This window comes from Tympanuchus pallidicinctus, unplaced genomic scaffold, assembly GCF_026119805.1.
Source record: "Tympanuchus pallidicinctus isolate F22 unplaced genomic scaffold, pur_lepc_1.0 scaffold12, whole genome shotgun sequence".
Lineage (NCBI taxonomy): Eukaryota > Metazoa > Chordata > Aves > Galliformes > Phasianidae > Tympanuchus > Tympanuchus pallidicinctus.
In genome coordinates this window covers 16,077,191-16,095,713 of record NW_026294637.1, presented here as the reverse complement: position 1 = coordinate 16,095,713, position 18,523 = coordinate 16,077,191, and the positions used below count along the sequence as shown (strand labels likewise).

General features: G+C 37.8%; 1 protein-coding gene across 5 annotated transcripts in view; it reads right to left on the bottom strand.

The window, feature by feature from the left end:
- Positions 1–18,523, bottom strand: part of TLN2 (talin 2) — a 144,394-nt gene that overhangs the window by 9,059 nt on the left and 116,812 nt on the right. For all 5 annotated transcript variants that reach the window (XM_052671576.1, XM_052671577.1, XM_052671574.1 and 2 more), the window contains exons 48-53: positions 18,180–18,305; positions 16,824–16,940; positions 13,758–13,943; positions 10,766–10,873; positions 8,967–9,072; positions 4,693–4,817 (exon numbers count right to left, since the gene is read on the bottom strand). In XM_052671576.1, the coding sequence (XP_052527536.1) occupies positions 4,693–4,817; positions 8,967–9,072; positions 10,766–10,873; positions 13,758–13,943; positions 16,824–16,940; positions 18,180–18,305 (768 nt within the window). The remainder of the gene's footprint in view (positions 1–4,692; positions 4,818–8,966; positions 9,073–10,765; positions 10,874–13,757; positions 13,944–16,823; positions 16,941–18,179; positions 18,306–18,523) is intronic.

Sequence of the window (18,523 nt, the reverse complement as noted above, 5' to 3'; positions counted from 1 at the left end):
TAATGAGATTTCTAACTTGTTAAAGACAAATCTCATGTGCCATAAAAACAACTTACTTGACTTTCTAACCATTTAGGCATATACAAAAATTGTTTATCCATTTAAGCATGCACACTAGTTTCTAAACAGTTAACAAAATAGATAGATAAGTAACCTATTTATATATATATATATGTGTATGTGTATAAAATAAACTAGTGTAATTTCTTAACTGTGATCCAATCACAAGCCTCCCAGAATCCAACAGAGCAGCACTGCTGGATATGATACCATAACAGACCACCTTGGGACACACAAGGCTTTTGAAGTACAGTTGTTTTTTTTTCCAGCTTATGCAGCCACCACATTCTTGTGTCATGCAATAACTTTAGGAATATGAGCAATGTGTCTGAGTTAGAAAATTGGGCACTCCATTTGCCAGGCTAAATGCATACATCTGCTTTTAAGGCAAGATTTGTCCTCCGGTTGCTACCATCTGATTAAATAATAGTCATTTACTAAAAAAAACCAAGTAATTATAATTATTTACAAAATAGCATAAAGCAATGCTCAATCCTACAGCATTTCATATCATTGCTACCATACAAACTAAAATAAATACAGGAGAGGAAACTGTAGTGTCCATGAACAGCATAAAATCTGAAAATTAAAAACTGACGCGGAGATGAAATTGCTTGGCACTTTATTTCTTATTAGGAAGAGCCACCTAGTGCAAAGAAAAAGATTTGTCTTGCTGTTGGGCTGATCACATCAACTGAAGTGCATGTCTTTATAAAATGAACAACTCACATTCCATCTAAATTCTTGTCTACGCCTGCAAATGTAAAATCACAAACACTGTTATGTCTAAATAGTAACGACATTGACCTTCTCAAACCTCCAATACCACATTTCCTGTCTTTGCACAACTCCTTCTACTTACAGAAAAAAGGAAAAAAAAAAACTATTCACATTTGATCTACCATGTGAAGAGTTTATTTTTGAACTGGCTTTAACTATACTCAAACTGTAGTATTTCTGATGAGTTTTTATTTTCTCTAAGAATGCCTTATTTTCTAGTCCTTCCCTTCAGCATTTTCGAGTATGACACCTAAGGGCTGGACATGTCTGCCTGAGATGGAGTAGAAGGAATGCTTAGACAGCACCATGGCCGTGTTTACTTTCCTGTAACTACCTAAAAACTTTCCTCAGCTATAGGGACATGTAGAAATCCAAGACTAAGCACACAGTAAAGAACCCTACAAGAAATGTCATTTTTCTGCTTAGTCTCATTATTAAAGACTGTGTCAAGGTAGGTTCATGCTCATCAACAGTGCTTTCACAGCTTGTGTCACTTCACAGCCTTTATGAACAAAGTCACAAACAAATGATGCGACAGCAGAGAAGTTTATGTTGTAATATTTTGAGTTACGTTAGAGAGCTATTTGTTATTTCTTTAGAAAATCAGACCTGTGAGACCAGTGATTAATCTTTCCTTCAGATAGCCATCAAAAGACAGCGCTGCTTCTTCCATAAGTTTAAGCTAATAAGCTATCACTGACTACGCATGGGTGTAAGTGGATTGGAAGATGAGGTCACCAGAACAGACAAGCCAAAACTGTTAGGCTAGCTACAAAGTTTGCAGTATAAAAATGTTGATTATGCCATTAAAAAGAATATAATTTGTTTCTGTACTTTTTTTTGACCTGTTTTCTACTAAGCTCCTTTATTAGGGGTGGCATAAATAAAGTCAGGGTTAATAACAAATAAACCCCAATGTCTCTGCTAAACATTAAAAAAAATTACGAACGACAAACCATTTTCTTTCCAAGTAGCTCTCACCTTCTATTCCATAAAGAGGAAATGTATATGGATAAGTTAGTGCACTGAGCCATGGAAAACACAATAACCATTTCAGAGAAAGTCAGCTCTTGGCATAGCTGCTCCTTGCTACCATAAAAGGCCTTGCATAACTTATAAGTCCCTCAAAGAGGAGCTGATAATGATAGAGGAGCACTTTGTAGATATACTTAAAATCAGATTTGATTATGAGTCTGCAATAAGTCTTCTAAGCCTGCTTGAGAGTGAATGTACTCCTTCACATTGCCTTCTACTATGTTAAAACCCCCGGAGACAGGGCAGGACACTGTAGGAATATGTTTGATATATAGTTGGATTAAATAACAACCTAATATATCAAACATATCACACAGAGTCCTGCAGAAAAAGACATCCAGATTTGATTCATCTTGGGGAAAAAAAGGATAAACTGCTGAAAGCTAGCAGCAGGGAACTCTTATTGACTACTAAAGACTCTTGTGTTTGAAGGCATATGCCTACATAGAAGCATGAAGAGCATACCAACAGAACAGTGTGCATACTGCAATGCTCTCTGCTGTTGTATCTTGTCTACAGCACCACTTTCCTTAGTATTCTTTTTTCAGTATTCACAAAGCATATTGTTTTAATTACATAATTTTTTTAAATTATTATTTATTTTTTTTTTCTCTCCTGCAAAGCATCAGAAATTTTAGGAGTCTGTTATTTTACAGCCAGGTTCGTATTTACAGAATGAGGGGCAAGAGGTGGCTGCATGGGACAATTGGTGCAAAAATACTAAAAGGAAACAGGAAAAAAATAATTAAAAAATATAAAAGTACAAAAAAATGTAAGATAGTGGAACAAATTAGAAAAAAAAAACCCTACCTTCAACCAATGAAGTTCTCTTTAGAGACAACAGACAAACTGGAAAAAACAAAGATGAAAATTTCAAGTCTAAAAGAAGCTCACCCAAAAATAGAGAATCAGCCACCAATTAACAACGAAGAAGATGGTGGGTTTCCTGCAGGCAGGTTATTCTAAACTAATCAGCAAAGGACTTCTCTGCCAGTCTACCTAATGATGATTATTACTAACCAAAGGAAGATACTGGACTAGCTGGGCCAGCTATCTGTTCCACTGTAGAAGACAGCTACTACTGCTGCATTTCTTGCACTAAGCATAAGTAAAATCTATTCTATCAACCCTATTACCTAGCTTAGGTATTCACACTGCAACACCATGTATGTTGTCAAAGACTTGAGCACCAAAAAGACAGAGGCTGTTCAATGCAGGCAATCCTGCTCTCAGAAGACACTAGATAACACGGGTCTTGTCCAAAATTTAACTCTTCAACAGGAAAACTGATATTTGAGCTGCTCTGCAACCTTCTCGTATCTTTGATGAACATTACAATTCATATTGTGAAAGAGATTAAACACCAAAGTACAGACTGGAAGGTTGTTAGATTTCCAAATTAAACAAAGTATGAATTTTTTATTTTATGAAAATGACAAATAAGCAGACCAATGAATCACAGAGAGGCTGGATGCTCAAATTAACATATTAAATGAGGAGCAGGTGTGGGATCTGTATTCACTAGAAAATTACAATGACCCTGAAGTGGCTTAGATATTGGAAAGAAACTGCTCCATGGTAACCAGGCAACACACACATGCTATTGTGCACTCAGTGTATAGAAAAGGTGATGGAGGACTCTTCCTCTCCTCCAACTGCCCGTGTCCTCTGCTCTGCAGAATCTCATTATAAGGAACCATTTTTTCTTTGTAAACAAAATGGATGCACTTGTTAAAAAACGCAGACAAAGAGCACTTCTTTTTCATGAACTAATTTGTTCCTGTCACCAAATGGGGAAAAAAAGGTCCTCAAAGAATTATTTCATCTCATGAGCCTGAATGGCAGGATACCACTCTGTGCTGAAAACAAAAATTCCAAACAATTCTTGAGAGCCTGCTTTTTAGAAAGATTTTTCATTAGCTTTAGAAAACAGTTTTATACCTACAAAGCAGCTTAAGCAGGAAAGTAGACGTAGTCCTTCCTGAATTAAATTATACAAAGCTAAAGTGTAATTTCATTTTAAAGATAGAATTATATTCATCAGTTATTTCTTCTAATGCCTGTCCCTGATTCCACATTGGCAAGAGGTAGCAATTCTTGGTGATCCAGTCACGTGAACCATGCAAACAGACAGAAGTAACAGCTGTGTCATACGTTCCCACTGTATCACTCACGAAGGCAGTTGACCTTATTTTATGTAATATATTCAGACAGGTTTGGAATTAACCTGGCAAGATGCAACACTACCTGCTATCATAGAGAACTGTAATTCATTTTTCTTCAGGAAAACTGAAGAAAAAGGGTGATACGACATACATGATTTGATACCAAAGCATTTACTCTTTTAGCATGGAATAAAACATTATGCTTTTAAACATAGAAAATTCTGAAGCTCTTGCATTCTGTTCAATCCTTTCTATGTTTTTTCTGCTGCTGCTTTATCCCATTATGTTGCACATGTTCAGATGAGAACAAAAGCTCCTCACAGGGGAGCAAGTGAGAATGACTTCGTAACAGTAAAATAAGTTTGGAAACAAAGCTAAGTAATCAACAGTAATTACACAGTAACACAAGCATTTGTAATCCTTGGCTTTTCTTTCTTTGCTTGCTCATGTCTTGTACTTGACTTGCTCCCTGAAAGCATCTTTTTAACCTTTTCCTTCAGAGGTAAGTCCTACCTTGTGCTGTATCTAGTGGTACTGAGACAGATGCAAATTTCTGATGGTCATGGACAGTAACAAACAGCAAGTCAACATACAGGCTACATGCATTATCTACCTTATTACCTCCAAAGAAACAACTGGGACAGACACTCACCTTTGGCTTGGCTCTTGGTTTCAGCTGCTCTAACTTCTTTGCTGCAGCCTCAATTGATGCTGCAGCTCCCAATAGCTCTGTCTCTGCAATGACTGTTGGGTCTTCTGGATCCACCCACTCTGTCCCTGAAATTAATGGAAAGAAGACAATAACTTCAGTGCCTCTAAGCCTGCCATTCAAACTGGGTGATTTACAATCGCATTTCAAGTGTCAAATACAGAATGCATTCTGTAGAATGCTCCTTTTAAATAACACAATGGAACAAAATGCTGTAATTTACGCTGAGTGTAATATTGTTCACAAAAAGGTATTTAGCAGGAATATTCTGTTAAGAAAGTAATTTAAGAACTGCATAATCAAAGCAGCTGGGAACAAAACTATCACTCAGTTTTCAGATAGCTGAGCTCTTATTAAGTCCTTGACCAAATCTGTGAGGTAGAGTGAGAAATCTAAGAAAGCGGTAAAGATGACACGTTACAAACAACAGCCAATCAGGCACAGCACGCTTCAGAGTCTCTTTTTTTGGCACTGGTTAGAGGTGAAGCTGGTATTGAATCAAGAAAGTGTGGGTTTTGACAATGTGTTTGTAATGCATTGTAGAAGCAGCCACTACCAGGTTCTGCAACACAATCAAAGGTTGTCTTTGCTGTAGTTGAGTTTTTGCCATTACTATCAGCTAAAAGACATTTTGTAGGCCTACAGAGTGAATGCTTGGCTGGAGATCATCTTAAATATTTACAAATTATCAGTGCACCCTTACTTTCAATTTCATAACATTATTCTCCAATGACAAGATATAGAAAGCATTCATGTTCTTGACTGAGGGAAGCAATGGAAGTCAAAAGTAACATCAGCTTGGGGGAAGAGAAGAAAAGCAGAAAGAAAACTTCTGAGACCAAAAACAACAAGGGGAGAAAGTGGCATCACAGGCCTTCCAGTGCCTCAAGGGGGCCTACAGGGAAGCTAAGGAGAGACTTTTTACAAGGGCATGTTGCAACAGGACTAGGGACAACAGTTTTAAACTAGGAGATTTAGACTAGATAAGAAGAAATTCTTTACTGTGAAGGTGGTGAGACACCAGAACAGATTGTGGATGCCTCCTCCCTGGAAGCATTCAAGGCCAGGCTGGCTGGATGGGGCTTCGAGCGACCTGGGCTAGAGGGAGGTGTCCCTGCCTATAGCAGGGGGGTTAGAACTACATAATCTTAAATCCCTTCCAACCCAAACTGGATTCTATGAAAAAGAATGGGAAGAAGTATACAAAAGACAAAGGAAGACTGAGCTACAACGTTTGCTTTATTTTTTCAACCTCATAAGGACTTGTAATACTTACTGAAATTTGATACAAGTTTGAGAGAACCTTACATCAACTAAAACAGTAACCACTATTAAAGAAGAATGGATAGGAAGACATTGGCACTTTGCATCAAGAATAGCATAACCTATTTCTGATTCATGGAACACAAGAAAAAATACAAAAAAACTTGAATGCTTATGGGTTCACACTGAGTATAAAAGAAGGCAGTTTCTACTATGGATGACTGAATCACAGGGGACTACAAAATGTCCTGTTCTGACTTACGATGTGCTGGCAGAAATTTAAAATACATGGCTTTGTAATTCCAGGGAGCTATGTCTCAGGTGGCTAGGATTCTCTCTGTCTCTCTCTCTCTCCCCTCTGGATATACATACATAAGTATAAATACACATACACATAAAATATGAAACACCAGAACGTTACCTGAGACAATTTCTCTGCTTAATTGGCGTACAAGATGAAGGAATTCTTTATTACACCCTAACTTTGGCCACAAAAGCAGGGATAAAAATAACAGCAGCATACAGAAATACAGATAAATCCAAACTTGCAAAACGTAGGGATTCCTCTCTCAAAAAAAAAAAACAACAAAAAAAACCCCCCAAAACCAAACACCTTTAACAAAGGTGAAAACATTAACAATCAAAATCAGTTAGGAGATAATTCTATCACGTGTCAATAAACCTAGTAATAGCCAAAAACCATTTTACTTTAAATGAAGAAACTAGTAAAGAAAAAAATCCCTATAGGCAAAATGTAAAAAAGGAATTAAAAAAAAAAAACAAACAAGCGTAGTTTGATTTTAATGAATATGAATTAAAGATCCAGAAATTACTGGCTATAGATGTCTCCAAAGATAAGGACCAGTTTTTCTTAAAACCAGTTGGAGAATTGGAAAACTCTGATATTGGCTTGGCTTATTAGTAAATGAAAAAGGAAATTTCCAAACATATGAAAAAATGCAGAAAAAAAAAGGGGGAAGTGTTCAATAAATTTACCTGGAGAGGAAGAAAGCATAATGAAAGGGACTGTTACATGAAATAGAATGAAAAAAAAATAAAATTAAGACCTAGAGGAATAATAAAACATAGGTGGGAATTAATAATTTATTTCTTATGACCAGTATCATATTCTAAGGAATGTATATTGATTCAAGCAAGAGTTAACTGAGGAAATCACACAGTATATACTGCAGAGAATACGAGATAAATGATCACAGCATTCATAGAATCATGAAATCACAGAATGGCCTGGGTAGAAAAGGAGCACAGCGCTCATCCAGTTCCAACCCCCTGCTGTGTGCAGGTCACCAACCTGCAGCCCAGGCTGCCCAGAGCCACATCCAGCCTGGCCTTGAATGCCTGCAGGGATGGGGCATCCACAGCCTCCTTGGGCAACCTGTTCCAGTGCCTCACCACCCTCTGAGTGAAAAACTTCCCCCTCATATCTAACCGAAACCTCAGATCTCAGTTTAAAACATCCCCCCTTGTCCTATTGCTATCCACCCTCATGTGAACAGCTGTTCTCCCCCTCCTGTTTATATGCTCCCTTTAAGTACTGGAAGGCCACAATGAGGTCTCCCTGGAGCCTTCTCTTCTCTAAGCTAAACAATCCCAGTTCCCTCAACCATTCCTCATAGGAGAGGTGCTCAAGCCCTCTGATCATCGTAACAGCCCTAAGATTCTCTGATCTATCTTAGGAAAGAATGATTGTATGAATTTACTATAAACCTTTTTGGAAAAGCAGGACTGAAAAAACGTGATTACACTTTTTCATTCAAAGTATTTTTCTGTAACAGTCAACAAACAATGAGATTAGAATGCTTGTATACCTTTTGATGGCTGTGAATGCTTGCTTGGAGTGAAGTTTCCTGTTAATCTTGTATTAGATACGCTTTAACAGTAGCAGTCTAATTTGCATGCGTATATATATATAATATGCATTTCCCTGCCTTTTTATGATTACTTCTCTGAAAATGTAATTCATCTTATTTAAAATGAAAAATGTTAGAATTGTTATCCTAGGAGTTTGCACACATCATTTTCTTGGTATTTGAGAAAATACCACAAATCTAAGAACAGCAAACTTCGACTAAGCAATGGAATTCCCTACATTGAGTGCTGAATTTAAGCCTGTCTGCAAGCTGCTCAATCCTGAAGAGTTCAGGAAATCATCCAGACCAGGATTTCTGAAGTCTCATTGTTTGAGTAGCAAACTTTGCCAGAACAGGACCCACATATGCACACCATACCAAAAGTCTGTCATTACTAGAAGCTGAGTATTAATTCAGCCAGATGATGACATCCCCTTTTATCTGAAGCTGTGAAGCAGTTATCACCACAAAGGACGTAGAGTGTGAGAACAAATAAGAGTGTAGGGAGAGGAACCAGCCATTCAACTACAGCCCAACTCCCAGTTCAGTAAAAATTCTATTAAATTTTGTTTTCTGCTACTGTGGTTCTTGAGTGCTATACGTGATGGTTCTACCTTCAAAGGCCACATGCTTTACAGATGATTTAGAACAAAGTGTATGAAATGAAGCAGGGTCAAACTGCCATTACAAACACTGGATATTTTTGCACAGATTATAATACTACAAGCTACACAAGAAATGCAAAATAATCATTAAAACTTTACTGGCAGGGTATGTACATCATACATACTCTGAACTTCAATAAATTTGTTCCTTGCTACACATGTACAAAAAATTACTGCCTTCTCTAACTGTAAACTAACATGGAAGTATCATCACTAAGATCATATTAATGATGTTACTGACTTGTACTCATGTGAATACTGGCAGAGAAATATGCTACCAAGACACATAGATTTAAAAGGGGCTTTGTTAACTTTTGGTTTTGGTCTAAAGTTTAAAAAAAAAAATAAGAAAAAAGAAAAAAAGATCATTTCTGGAGTAAAAAGCACACTGTGCCAGTAACCAGACTATCCAACTCACCCTTCATAGCTTCTGCTGATTGAATAAGCTCTGTAACAGCACTGGCAACCCGCTTGGAGAAAGCAGCCAACTGATGCTTTAGCTCTGGTGTTGGTTTTTGAAGGATCTAGAGAAAAAGATAAAACATAATATTTAATAATAGTAAGGTTCCAGGAACACTGGAATGTTCCCAAAAATTGCAGGAGAGTTGGACTAGATGGCCTTCAGTGGTCCCTTCAAACTCTAAGGATTCTATGATTCTAAAACACGATACTCCTTTTACAGTAAATCACTGTAAACCACCTGGATCGCATCCAGGCTGCATCTTTGTCACAAGTCCAAGAGTTAGAACTCAGGGGAAAGAAGGCAAAAGTCCCTGCATCTAAAATCCGGGAATTTACTTGGTTTGAGGCTCCAATGAAAAAGGTTTTTTTTCTTTTCACATATATTACAGGTCCTACTTCATTTAGGAAGATAATCATGGATGCATTATGTGTGTTTATGACTAATTGTAGACAGTTCATGCAAATAGTCACGATGAAGTTACCATTCTACCCTTTTTTTTTTTTCCCCAACACACACTGTTCTCTTCAATTTTGGTTGTAATTTGGATCAAGGTCACTTTCCTAAGATTGCAAGAGTTTGGGAGGGGACAACATTGAGTTTTACTCTAAAGAAAGTGAAGAGGCTTAAGATAAGAAAGGCCTGTTTCTCTTGTAGAACAAAGCAGAAAGTGGAAAATAAAGAAGAATAAAGTTAGCAAAAATTGACAGAAGTCCTTGTCCTATTCTGCTATTCAATCTGAAACGTTGCTGTGACCAACAGAAGACCAAATCTGAACAATTCCTTAAAGTACTTAAAAACTAAAAATACATGACATATCTAACGTTAAATTACATACTGCTATGCAGCTCTAGGAATCACGTTAATAAATTCAGTCTTTCATTGCTAGTGGCAAGCATAAACATAACTGTGGCTTCATGTCTATGCTCTGCATACTTGAACAAGTTGATGTAATCGATTAGACATGACATTCTCAGCAGTAAGCCAGACTTGGATTTGCTAATCCAAGTTGCAAATTTCAGTTTCATATATTTCAATATGTCTGCTTAAAGTCATTTAAAAGAAATCTCTAGCAGTTCATGAAGCTGATTCAAATTACCTCCAGAAACTTCAATATCTCAAAAATCTTTGTTCTGACACAGATTATTGCTTTCTATAGTTGTAATAGCAACTGAAGAGCAATATGTCATTTGATAATTACTTATTGCCAAGAAAAAACAAATGAATACAGGATGCATGTGTTTGGATTTAAGTGGCTTTTTTTTTTTCTCAGAACTTTGGGTGCATCACATCTGGTATGAATTGGAAAGCTCTGTGAAATGGTGCTAACTTGGGGTTTTGGGATGACATTGGTAAATGCCTCTTATTTTCCTGGAATCTGCAAAAGGCATGCGAAAGTGCTTTCATAATGTTCTCATAAAGTCTTTAGTCTAGAGAAGTAGACTTTGTTTGTTTAATACATCTAATGCTTAGAGTGGGCTTAAAAGACCACTGAAATATCTTGTTTTAATTTCTTTTTTGGGAACCACTTTTAGATCAGCACCCTTACAACCTCCACAACTGCTTCCGAATTCAATCCATTCAGTTCTTCAAGACACCCTTCTGTCTCGTGGTTTGAGCTGAAGTGCTGAGTTTGCTCTAGATTGTTTTTCCCGAATAACAAAACTGTTCATAAAATATGTTACTAACAGCCACTACAGAAAGAGAGATTCTTCTTTTTGGCAGGGTCCAGCACGTGCATGCAGGCTCCTGCTTACCAGGAGGACATGTTCCAAGAGTTCCAGGTATCCCAGTGTACATTCTGTTCCAAAGCGCAGGGCTCTCTCTCGAACTTCTTGACTCACCTCCTGGTGATATGATGCTTGCTGAGGAGGAAAAACAACATCAGTGCTCCAAAAGTGCCCCAAGGAGGTTAGGGAAAGAGAAGGGAAGAGATTTCTCCTAAAATGCAGAAGACTTTTGAACTTGAGAGCCAGCCATTTCTATCATAAACAGACAAGCAAACTGAGCTCAAAGAGCAGCAGAGCTCCAGTTCTGAGAACACTACTGAAAATACATTTCTTATTAGTTCTTCTTTAGCTTTCTCAGCAGTAATACTACTTCTTTTATCAGTGAAAAAGAAATAGAGAATCCTCTGAAGAACACTCTGAAAACAGAGGAGAATTTATGATGCATTTTAATGAAAATATTTATCTTGGAAAATATCTTGGGACTGGAATGGGCTCTCAGGTTGTACACACACTGTTCTACAGTGCAAGTTTGTGCCACCGTGGCTTTTCCCGTCTAGTATCAACAAAAATCAAAATCCTAAGTGCATTTTGCAACTCAAAAATGATGGATATTTACATCTTTCAGGTTAGAAATGTGCTAAAACTCTATTTTATTTTAAGGCTATGCAGTCAGTCTTGAAGGAAATAAAACAGAAATAGTCATCTGGTTCAGACTCAAAAGCACTGGATCCAGACCACTTTGTACCAATCAGAGTTCAAGTACCAGCCAAGAGTTTTCTAAAAGCCTTACATTTTATAAATACAATTCTATGTCACTGGGGACCTTTATACTGAAGGTAAGTGCTGACTGTCAACAAGTAAAACTTCCAAGATTAACTAAAAATGAGCATTTCCTCTCACAGAACAGCCCCATCCACCCGTGCAGCTTTCTGTCTTTGATTAGGACTGCAGATTATCTCATTGCTTGTGTATTTTGAGTATTCTCTGCAAACCCTCCACATTCAGAACAAGTGCTCTCGTGAGCTGGACCTGCAACTTGTCTGCGGGCACCCTCTGCTGGGAAGTTCAAGATCAGCAGAGCACAGCACACACAACAGATGATTTGTCACCATCAACTCCTCATCTTGTCAATAAACAATACGAAGGCAAAGGAGTTAACAAGATGGGATTCTCCCCACTTTCAGCATCCTTCAAACAAATTGCAAAGGTAATTTAAATAAAAAATCCAGTACAGTTTACTTTTTATTTTCAAAACGGAGCAGGAGACTTCCCCAGTGTTCCTTATGAAGAAACTATAAACACCTTAAAAAGTTTCTTGAGTGCTTAAATGTAAACTTCCTTTTGTACTTTGCACACATGACCAAGTCTGATATCAGAATACTTCTGGAAGCACTTTTGAGATTCGCTGAATCTTAAACCATTTACTTTGCAATAGTCTGAAGACATTTTTGGAATCCAGAGATGTACTAATAGAAATCTCACTAGATCAGTTAGGACTTGTAACAGGAATTTTTACTTTCCCAGACATGCACACCAAGCCTGCCATCTTCAACTGAAAAATGTTTCTAAAGATGTAGGAAACATATTTCTTTATGCCAAGGCTTCTCTCTGCTAACAACCCTTATTTTCTCTATATGTGCTTTCAGACCAGACTGCTTAGATCTTGTCTTAGTTGGGTCTTGGGAACCCTCAAAAAGATGGAAAAGTTGGAAATTAGGATAGAAATCAGATTTTTGTTCCAATGACTAACTACCAGTGAAACATAGGTGGAACTTCTCCTAACTTTCAGTTTTTTACTGCTGTGTTTTATCTTCCTGCTACACATTCTTCTAGAAGTTTCAGTTAACTGGATTCTGCCTAAGACATAATATGGAATAGTTCTCATGTAATTAGCATGGTTGTTAAAATTTACTGTGAAAATTAGTTTTGTTAAGCATCTGAGGTTTGCACGTCGAGAGGGCAAAATCAAAATCTGAAGCCTGAAATGTGTTCAAGAACTGTCAGACACTAAGAAACTCTAACAAAAACGAAGTCAAATAAGAAAATTTCATTCAGTAGTTTGTATAAATTCAGATTTAAGTTCTTATATAACTTGCACTTTTATATGATGATCTTTAAAAAACCCACAACACAATAAACCCTTCCATGTGGCCAGAATTAAGCTACAAGTAATGTGGCACTGACTTTGGCAGGGATGTGATGAAATAAAATTCCCACACGTCAGAGAGCACTATCATTTTCCTGCCAGCTTCCATACATGTAAAGGCAAAGCAAATAAATAGAATTTACAGACAAAGACATTTATTTCTGTAGGCTAAAAGGAATGGCTTTGTAAGGTCTTCGTAATCCCAACATTTTAAATTTATGCTTCGATCCTTTTTACGATCGGAGAAAAGATAAATGACTATTATGTCATTTGTACAACATAACCATGGCCTCTTCTCCTCCAAGTTCTGCAGATCTGCTTCTGAAAGTTCTCTAGTTCAAGTTTAGAAAACAGGGTATCACTATTTTCATTGCAAATGCAAAACACGTTTTTGTAAACCACTAAAGAAACTGAGCAAACTGCTAGGTTTAGTAAGAGGAGAAAGAAGCAAATAGATCTGAATGGCTCCTTCCACTGGTGGATTCCTAGAAGTACTGAAATCATATTTCTGACCACAGCATGATGCTTATATTCTACCATCTGTATTCACTGCTTGTCTTCCAGTTAAATAAAAAGACTGAAAACAATGAAAATTCAGGTCATTTACAACCTCTCGTTTTCATAAAAACAAAACAGTGATCATTAGTGTTGTTTGGTTTTTTTAAGCACAGAAAAATCCTCTGCTAGAAATGTTACCACATCACCTTATAATTATTATAACCATTAACTTTCTCATCTAGAAAGTAAAACACTAACAAAAAGAAAACTGAACAGAATCTGTAAGTGAAAGAGATGATTACAGAGAAGGAGAAAAATAAAATACAGAGGGGAAAAAAATATATATCAGTCTTAGACATGGAAGCAATTCTTTACCTTACAAGCTGTTAGCATGTCAGCTACTGCTTTGCGGCTGAGATTTGCTGTAGCAATCACATCCTCCTGTCTGCATGAGTTCCCAGCTGCCACAGCTTTGGCTGTTGCCATGGTGATTCCTTTCGTCATCCGGATTGATTCTTCAGGTGATGATGTCTTTTCTGGAACCTCATTTGACTGAAACACCTTTAAGTGAAAGCAGGAGGAAAGCTTGATACCCACCCATCAAGTCAAAACAACAACTCAAACCGAGAAAAAGAGACAGCAACTGGATGCAGACTTCCATTAGCAGGAAATGAGAAACACATTCAGAGTACTTCAGTATCATTCTCATTTGTTGTGAGCCTGGTCCTGATCAGCCTGCTTACCTACAGACAACAGAGAAACAAGTACTGAGCCCCTGCCGCCAAAACCAGCACAGTGCAGGATAGCCAAAGAACATCGCTAAAATATGCAGATGTCTCTTAAAAAAATGGAGGAGGAGGAAAGAAAAATCGTATTTTCTCTTATTCTACATTTAGTCTCCATTAGAATCATAGAGATCCCATTTTTCATAAGGACTTGCATGAAAATAGTTTAAATTCTGACAACACACAACATTTATGAATGGAAGACCACATTAACAGTTTTAAGATGTAGATAATACAAGATAGGAAACCTTACTTTGAGCTCATCTTTCACATTTCCAAGTTTTACTCAATTTGCTTGCCATTCTTTCACTCTGCAGCAGCAATGCAGCCATCAGGAGATGTTTTCTGTACTACATGCATTACAAACAATGCTTTGGGAGTACCTCTTCATCTTCAGCATGCTAGCGGCTACAGAACCCAAATGTCTTGACAGCCATTTGGCCTGGTCTATCCCATGCTCCTGATCAATCAACTTTTCACTTTCCCTCTTCAGAAATGGAAGCAATGTTAAAAAACAGTCTAATATGAGGATGATATTACTCAGTGTTGTTCAAATTCAGTCCCTGGAGTTCCAGGTCAAGTTCGAAACACTTTCCTAAGCTCATATGTGCCATTCTTGCTTCTTCTCTACACCAATCCAGCACCCTGCTTTTCTCCCCACAAAAGAGATGACAGCAGCTCTACTACAGGCCCATTGCTTAGCAAAACTGACAAAAGGGAAAGGAGGAGGAATATTTCAAAGAGATACCAACTAGATTGAGAAAACACACACAATAACGTTTCAAATATAGACCTGACACATTCTAGAATTTATGCAAAGGAATGATGTTCGCTTTTAGTCATCCAGATTTTCATAAGGATCCGTGACAGCGGCACGCACTCGAAACCACAGATCACCTAGATTAGAAGAGCTCCTCGAGATCAAGTTCAACCATCAACCTGATCTACTGAGTCCTAACACTAAACCAGGGCCATTACAGCTGCATCCACACATCTCTTAAATTCCTCCAGGGAATGAGACTCCAACTCCTACATAGTCAGCTTAGCTGCTCTCTGTGAAGACATTCTTCCTACTATCCAATCTAAATCTCCCCTGGCACAACTTCAGACTATTTTCTTGCATCCTATCACATCATCACTTGAAAAAATATACCAACACCCTCTCCTGGTTGCAACCTTCTCTCAGGTAGTTGTAGAGAGCAATAACGTCTCCTCTCAGTCTCCTTTTCTCCAGACTAAACAACCCCCATTCCCTCAGTTACTTCTCATAAGTCTTGCTTTCTAGTCCCTTCATCAGCACTGTTGCTCTTCTCTGCACATGGCTGGGCAACTCAATATCCTTGTAGTGGAAGGCTTAAAACTGAACACAGCATTTGAGGTGCGGTCTCATAAGTGCCAAGTACAGAGGGACAATTACTTCCCTGGTCCTGTTGGTCACATCATTTCTGATACAACAACCTGCTTTTCATAAACCCATGCTGACTGCATCTGATCACTCCACTGTCCCATTTATGCCATGTGATGACATTCAAGATGACTTGCCCCATAAAATGCCCATGCCCTGCTATCAGACAGATTCTTCTGTAATCCCTGAGTTACCCTTCCTGCCCTTTTTGTGCAGATGGCAGGCAAATTCGCTAACCTCCAGTCAAGGGGAACCTCTCTGGTTAGCCAGGACTGCTGGTTAATTATTGAAATTGTACATTCCAGATCAGATACTAAACCACGAGCTTTTGCCACCTGCTGAAAATATCTGAATTTCCAACAGGTATACAAAATGTTAAGTTTCTTTTTGTTTTCATTTCCCTTCTTCCCCAGTAAAGACTAATTTCTTACTCAAAAGAGCACTGTTCTCACCATGAAAAACAGATGCTTTCTGGAGCACCTCTGAAAAGACAATACTATTCCAGATGCAGTTACACTCTAAGTATTTTAATGCACACACAACATACAATGAAGTATTTCCCAACGAAGACATTGTCTATAGATGTTTTTTATAGATAGGTATGTTTATAGATACTTCTAAAATGCATTTTAGTCAAGGAAAGAGGGAAAGAAGAGCCTTATTCACAAACAAGCAAGTATTAATTTACGTCACTGATCAGTGTACTAGTGGAAGAGTAACTGAAAGATGCAACTCCTGGTTAAACTATCATATCTTAAAGAGGAAGGAAACTGTCATTGATCTAGCACCTAATTTGAAAGGTACTGTCAATTCCTTCTCTGATAAAATATGAGAAACCAGGCTATTTATCACTGGTAATATCATTTCTAAATAAAGGGAAGACGGAAATAAGATTAAACAACAGGCTTGGATGCTAAAGAGACATTCTGAAAGCCAAGATCAATAAGAAGCAAACAACATTTGACTTAGAAAATAAAGTCTGCAGTGAAAGCTTAATGTCTAAACAACAAAGTCGCTTCCAGATTTTTTATGTGACGCTAGCATCTCAAATCTCTCAGTGGAAACCTTTAATATCTCAAAGTAGACAGGCTGAAGAAGCATGTAATTCTATTTTCAGAGATGACGTACAATGGATGGAGGTAATGAAACTGCATCCAATTCACTGCAGAGCTTGAGGACTCCGCTGCAGCCTGGTCTGATGTTAAGAGTTTAGTTTCAAAAGCTGCTATGCATGGTCATTTTATTCTTTACCGTGAGTTCCTGTTTGATGTACTCAATTGTGGCCTCAAGAGCTCTTGTCCCTCGAGTTGCTTCATCTTCTACTGCTTTAACAGTCTTCAAAAGTGATGTGACATTTGTTACCATCACCTGAAAAACAGAGGTGAAGAAAAAAATGCACAATTCATTCCTCCCATCTTACAGAGATGGCATGTTATGAATCAAGGCAAAATAATATAGTTGTCTTATTACTTCTAATGTGGCCAAAAAAACATCATGAACTGTAATTATTATGGGAATAAGTATTGACTCTTCTGTTGGCCAGCTTATGAGAGCTCCCTGTAAGTTGCAGAAACGTCTTACTACAGAACAATACTGCATTGGTTGATCCCAGGAGAAACTCAACAGTCATAATACAGAGAATAACATACTAGTCATTGTCTTTCCTAAACCCCAATATGCTGACATACAAATGATATCTAACTAACACATCTGAATTCTTGGGAATTAAGACGAAGCAGAAAGGCCAGCTTTTTGACAACTGGAATTTAAAACGTGGATAGCTTTTCTGGGCAGGAAGAGCCAAGAAGCCACTCTTCTAGACGAGATGGGTCATTTTCAAGTTGTGCCTCTACAGTACACTGCTCTCCTTTAAAAGGAACAGAGGCACAGGTCTCACAGGTAAAGACAGGAGAGTGAAGATTGCATAGCAAAGCAAAAAGCTACCAAAACACTCCCATAATACGGAAACAGAGGTAATATCATCTCAATCTCCACATCTGGAAATATTTTGTAAGACAGTTTTAAGATCTTTTTGAGGCAAATGTCAAAATATATCTCAGATGCAAGGAAAACATAGCACAAAAATATCAGACATGGTGGAATCTGAGCACTTTTTGAGCTTTTACATCCATGTACTTCCTGGAAACATCTAGAGAGATGGATCGTTAGTCTTCATAAGCATAAAGCCTCACCACAGGGTTTTTGGTGTTGTGCTCCCCACCCTTCAAAGCTGCAAGGCCTAAACAAGGAGGGTAACATGCTCACATCTTGAGCATATATCATCATTCAGATTCCAGGACTTAAGTAAGAGATTTTACTGGATAAATTGTAGTCTGTAGTGGTATGAAAACTGGCCCTTTCGGGGTTGCAAAAGATGTTTCTGTTTAGAAAGATTACAGTTCTTCCATCAAAAATACAAAAGTCATCTGACAACCCACGAAGACTGACATGGTAACTCAGTAGCATCTTCTTATTTTCATATACATCCGAGAATGCTATTGAAACACCTCAAGGAACCAGAAATTGCTGAAATCCAAAGTCAAGCTGTCTAGGAAGCATGACTGGACCTGATACTTGCAAATAAAAAGTAAGAACAAGCTTTCATACCTTGGCAGCCCCCTTCAGCTGGTACATGGATGGGTCATCTGCTGGCTTGCTGGCAGCTCCTTTTGTAGCACCAATGAGGTCAGACAGGGCCTTTGCAACATCCTTGATAGCATTGATCAGGACAACCTATAGGAAAGAGAAACAGACCTAAGGCTCATTCAAGAAATGGATTCAAGTAAGATGAAGACTTCACAGACAATACATACACACTACAACAGCCTTGCCTATTATTTTAGGGTACTGTTTCAATAACTCCTCCAAATTCGTCCTTTTCACCAACAGAAAATCAGATGTTCTAAGTATTTTTCTAGACTTCAGAGCAGTTGTTCACTTCAAGAAAAAAT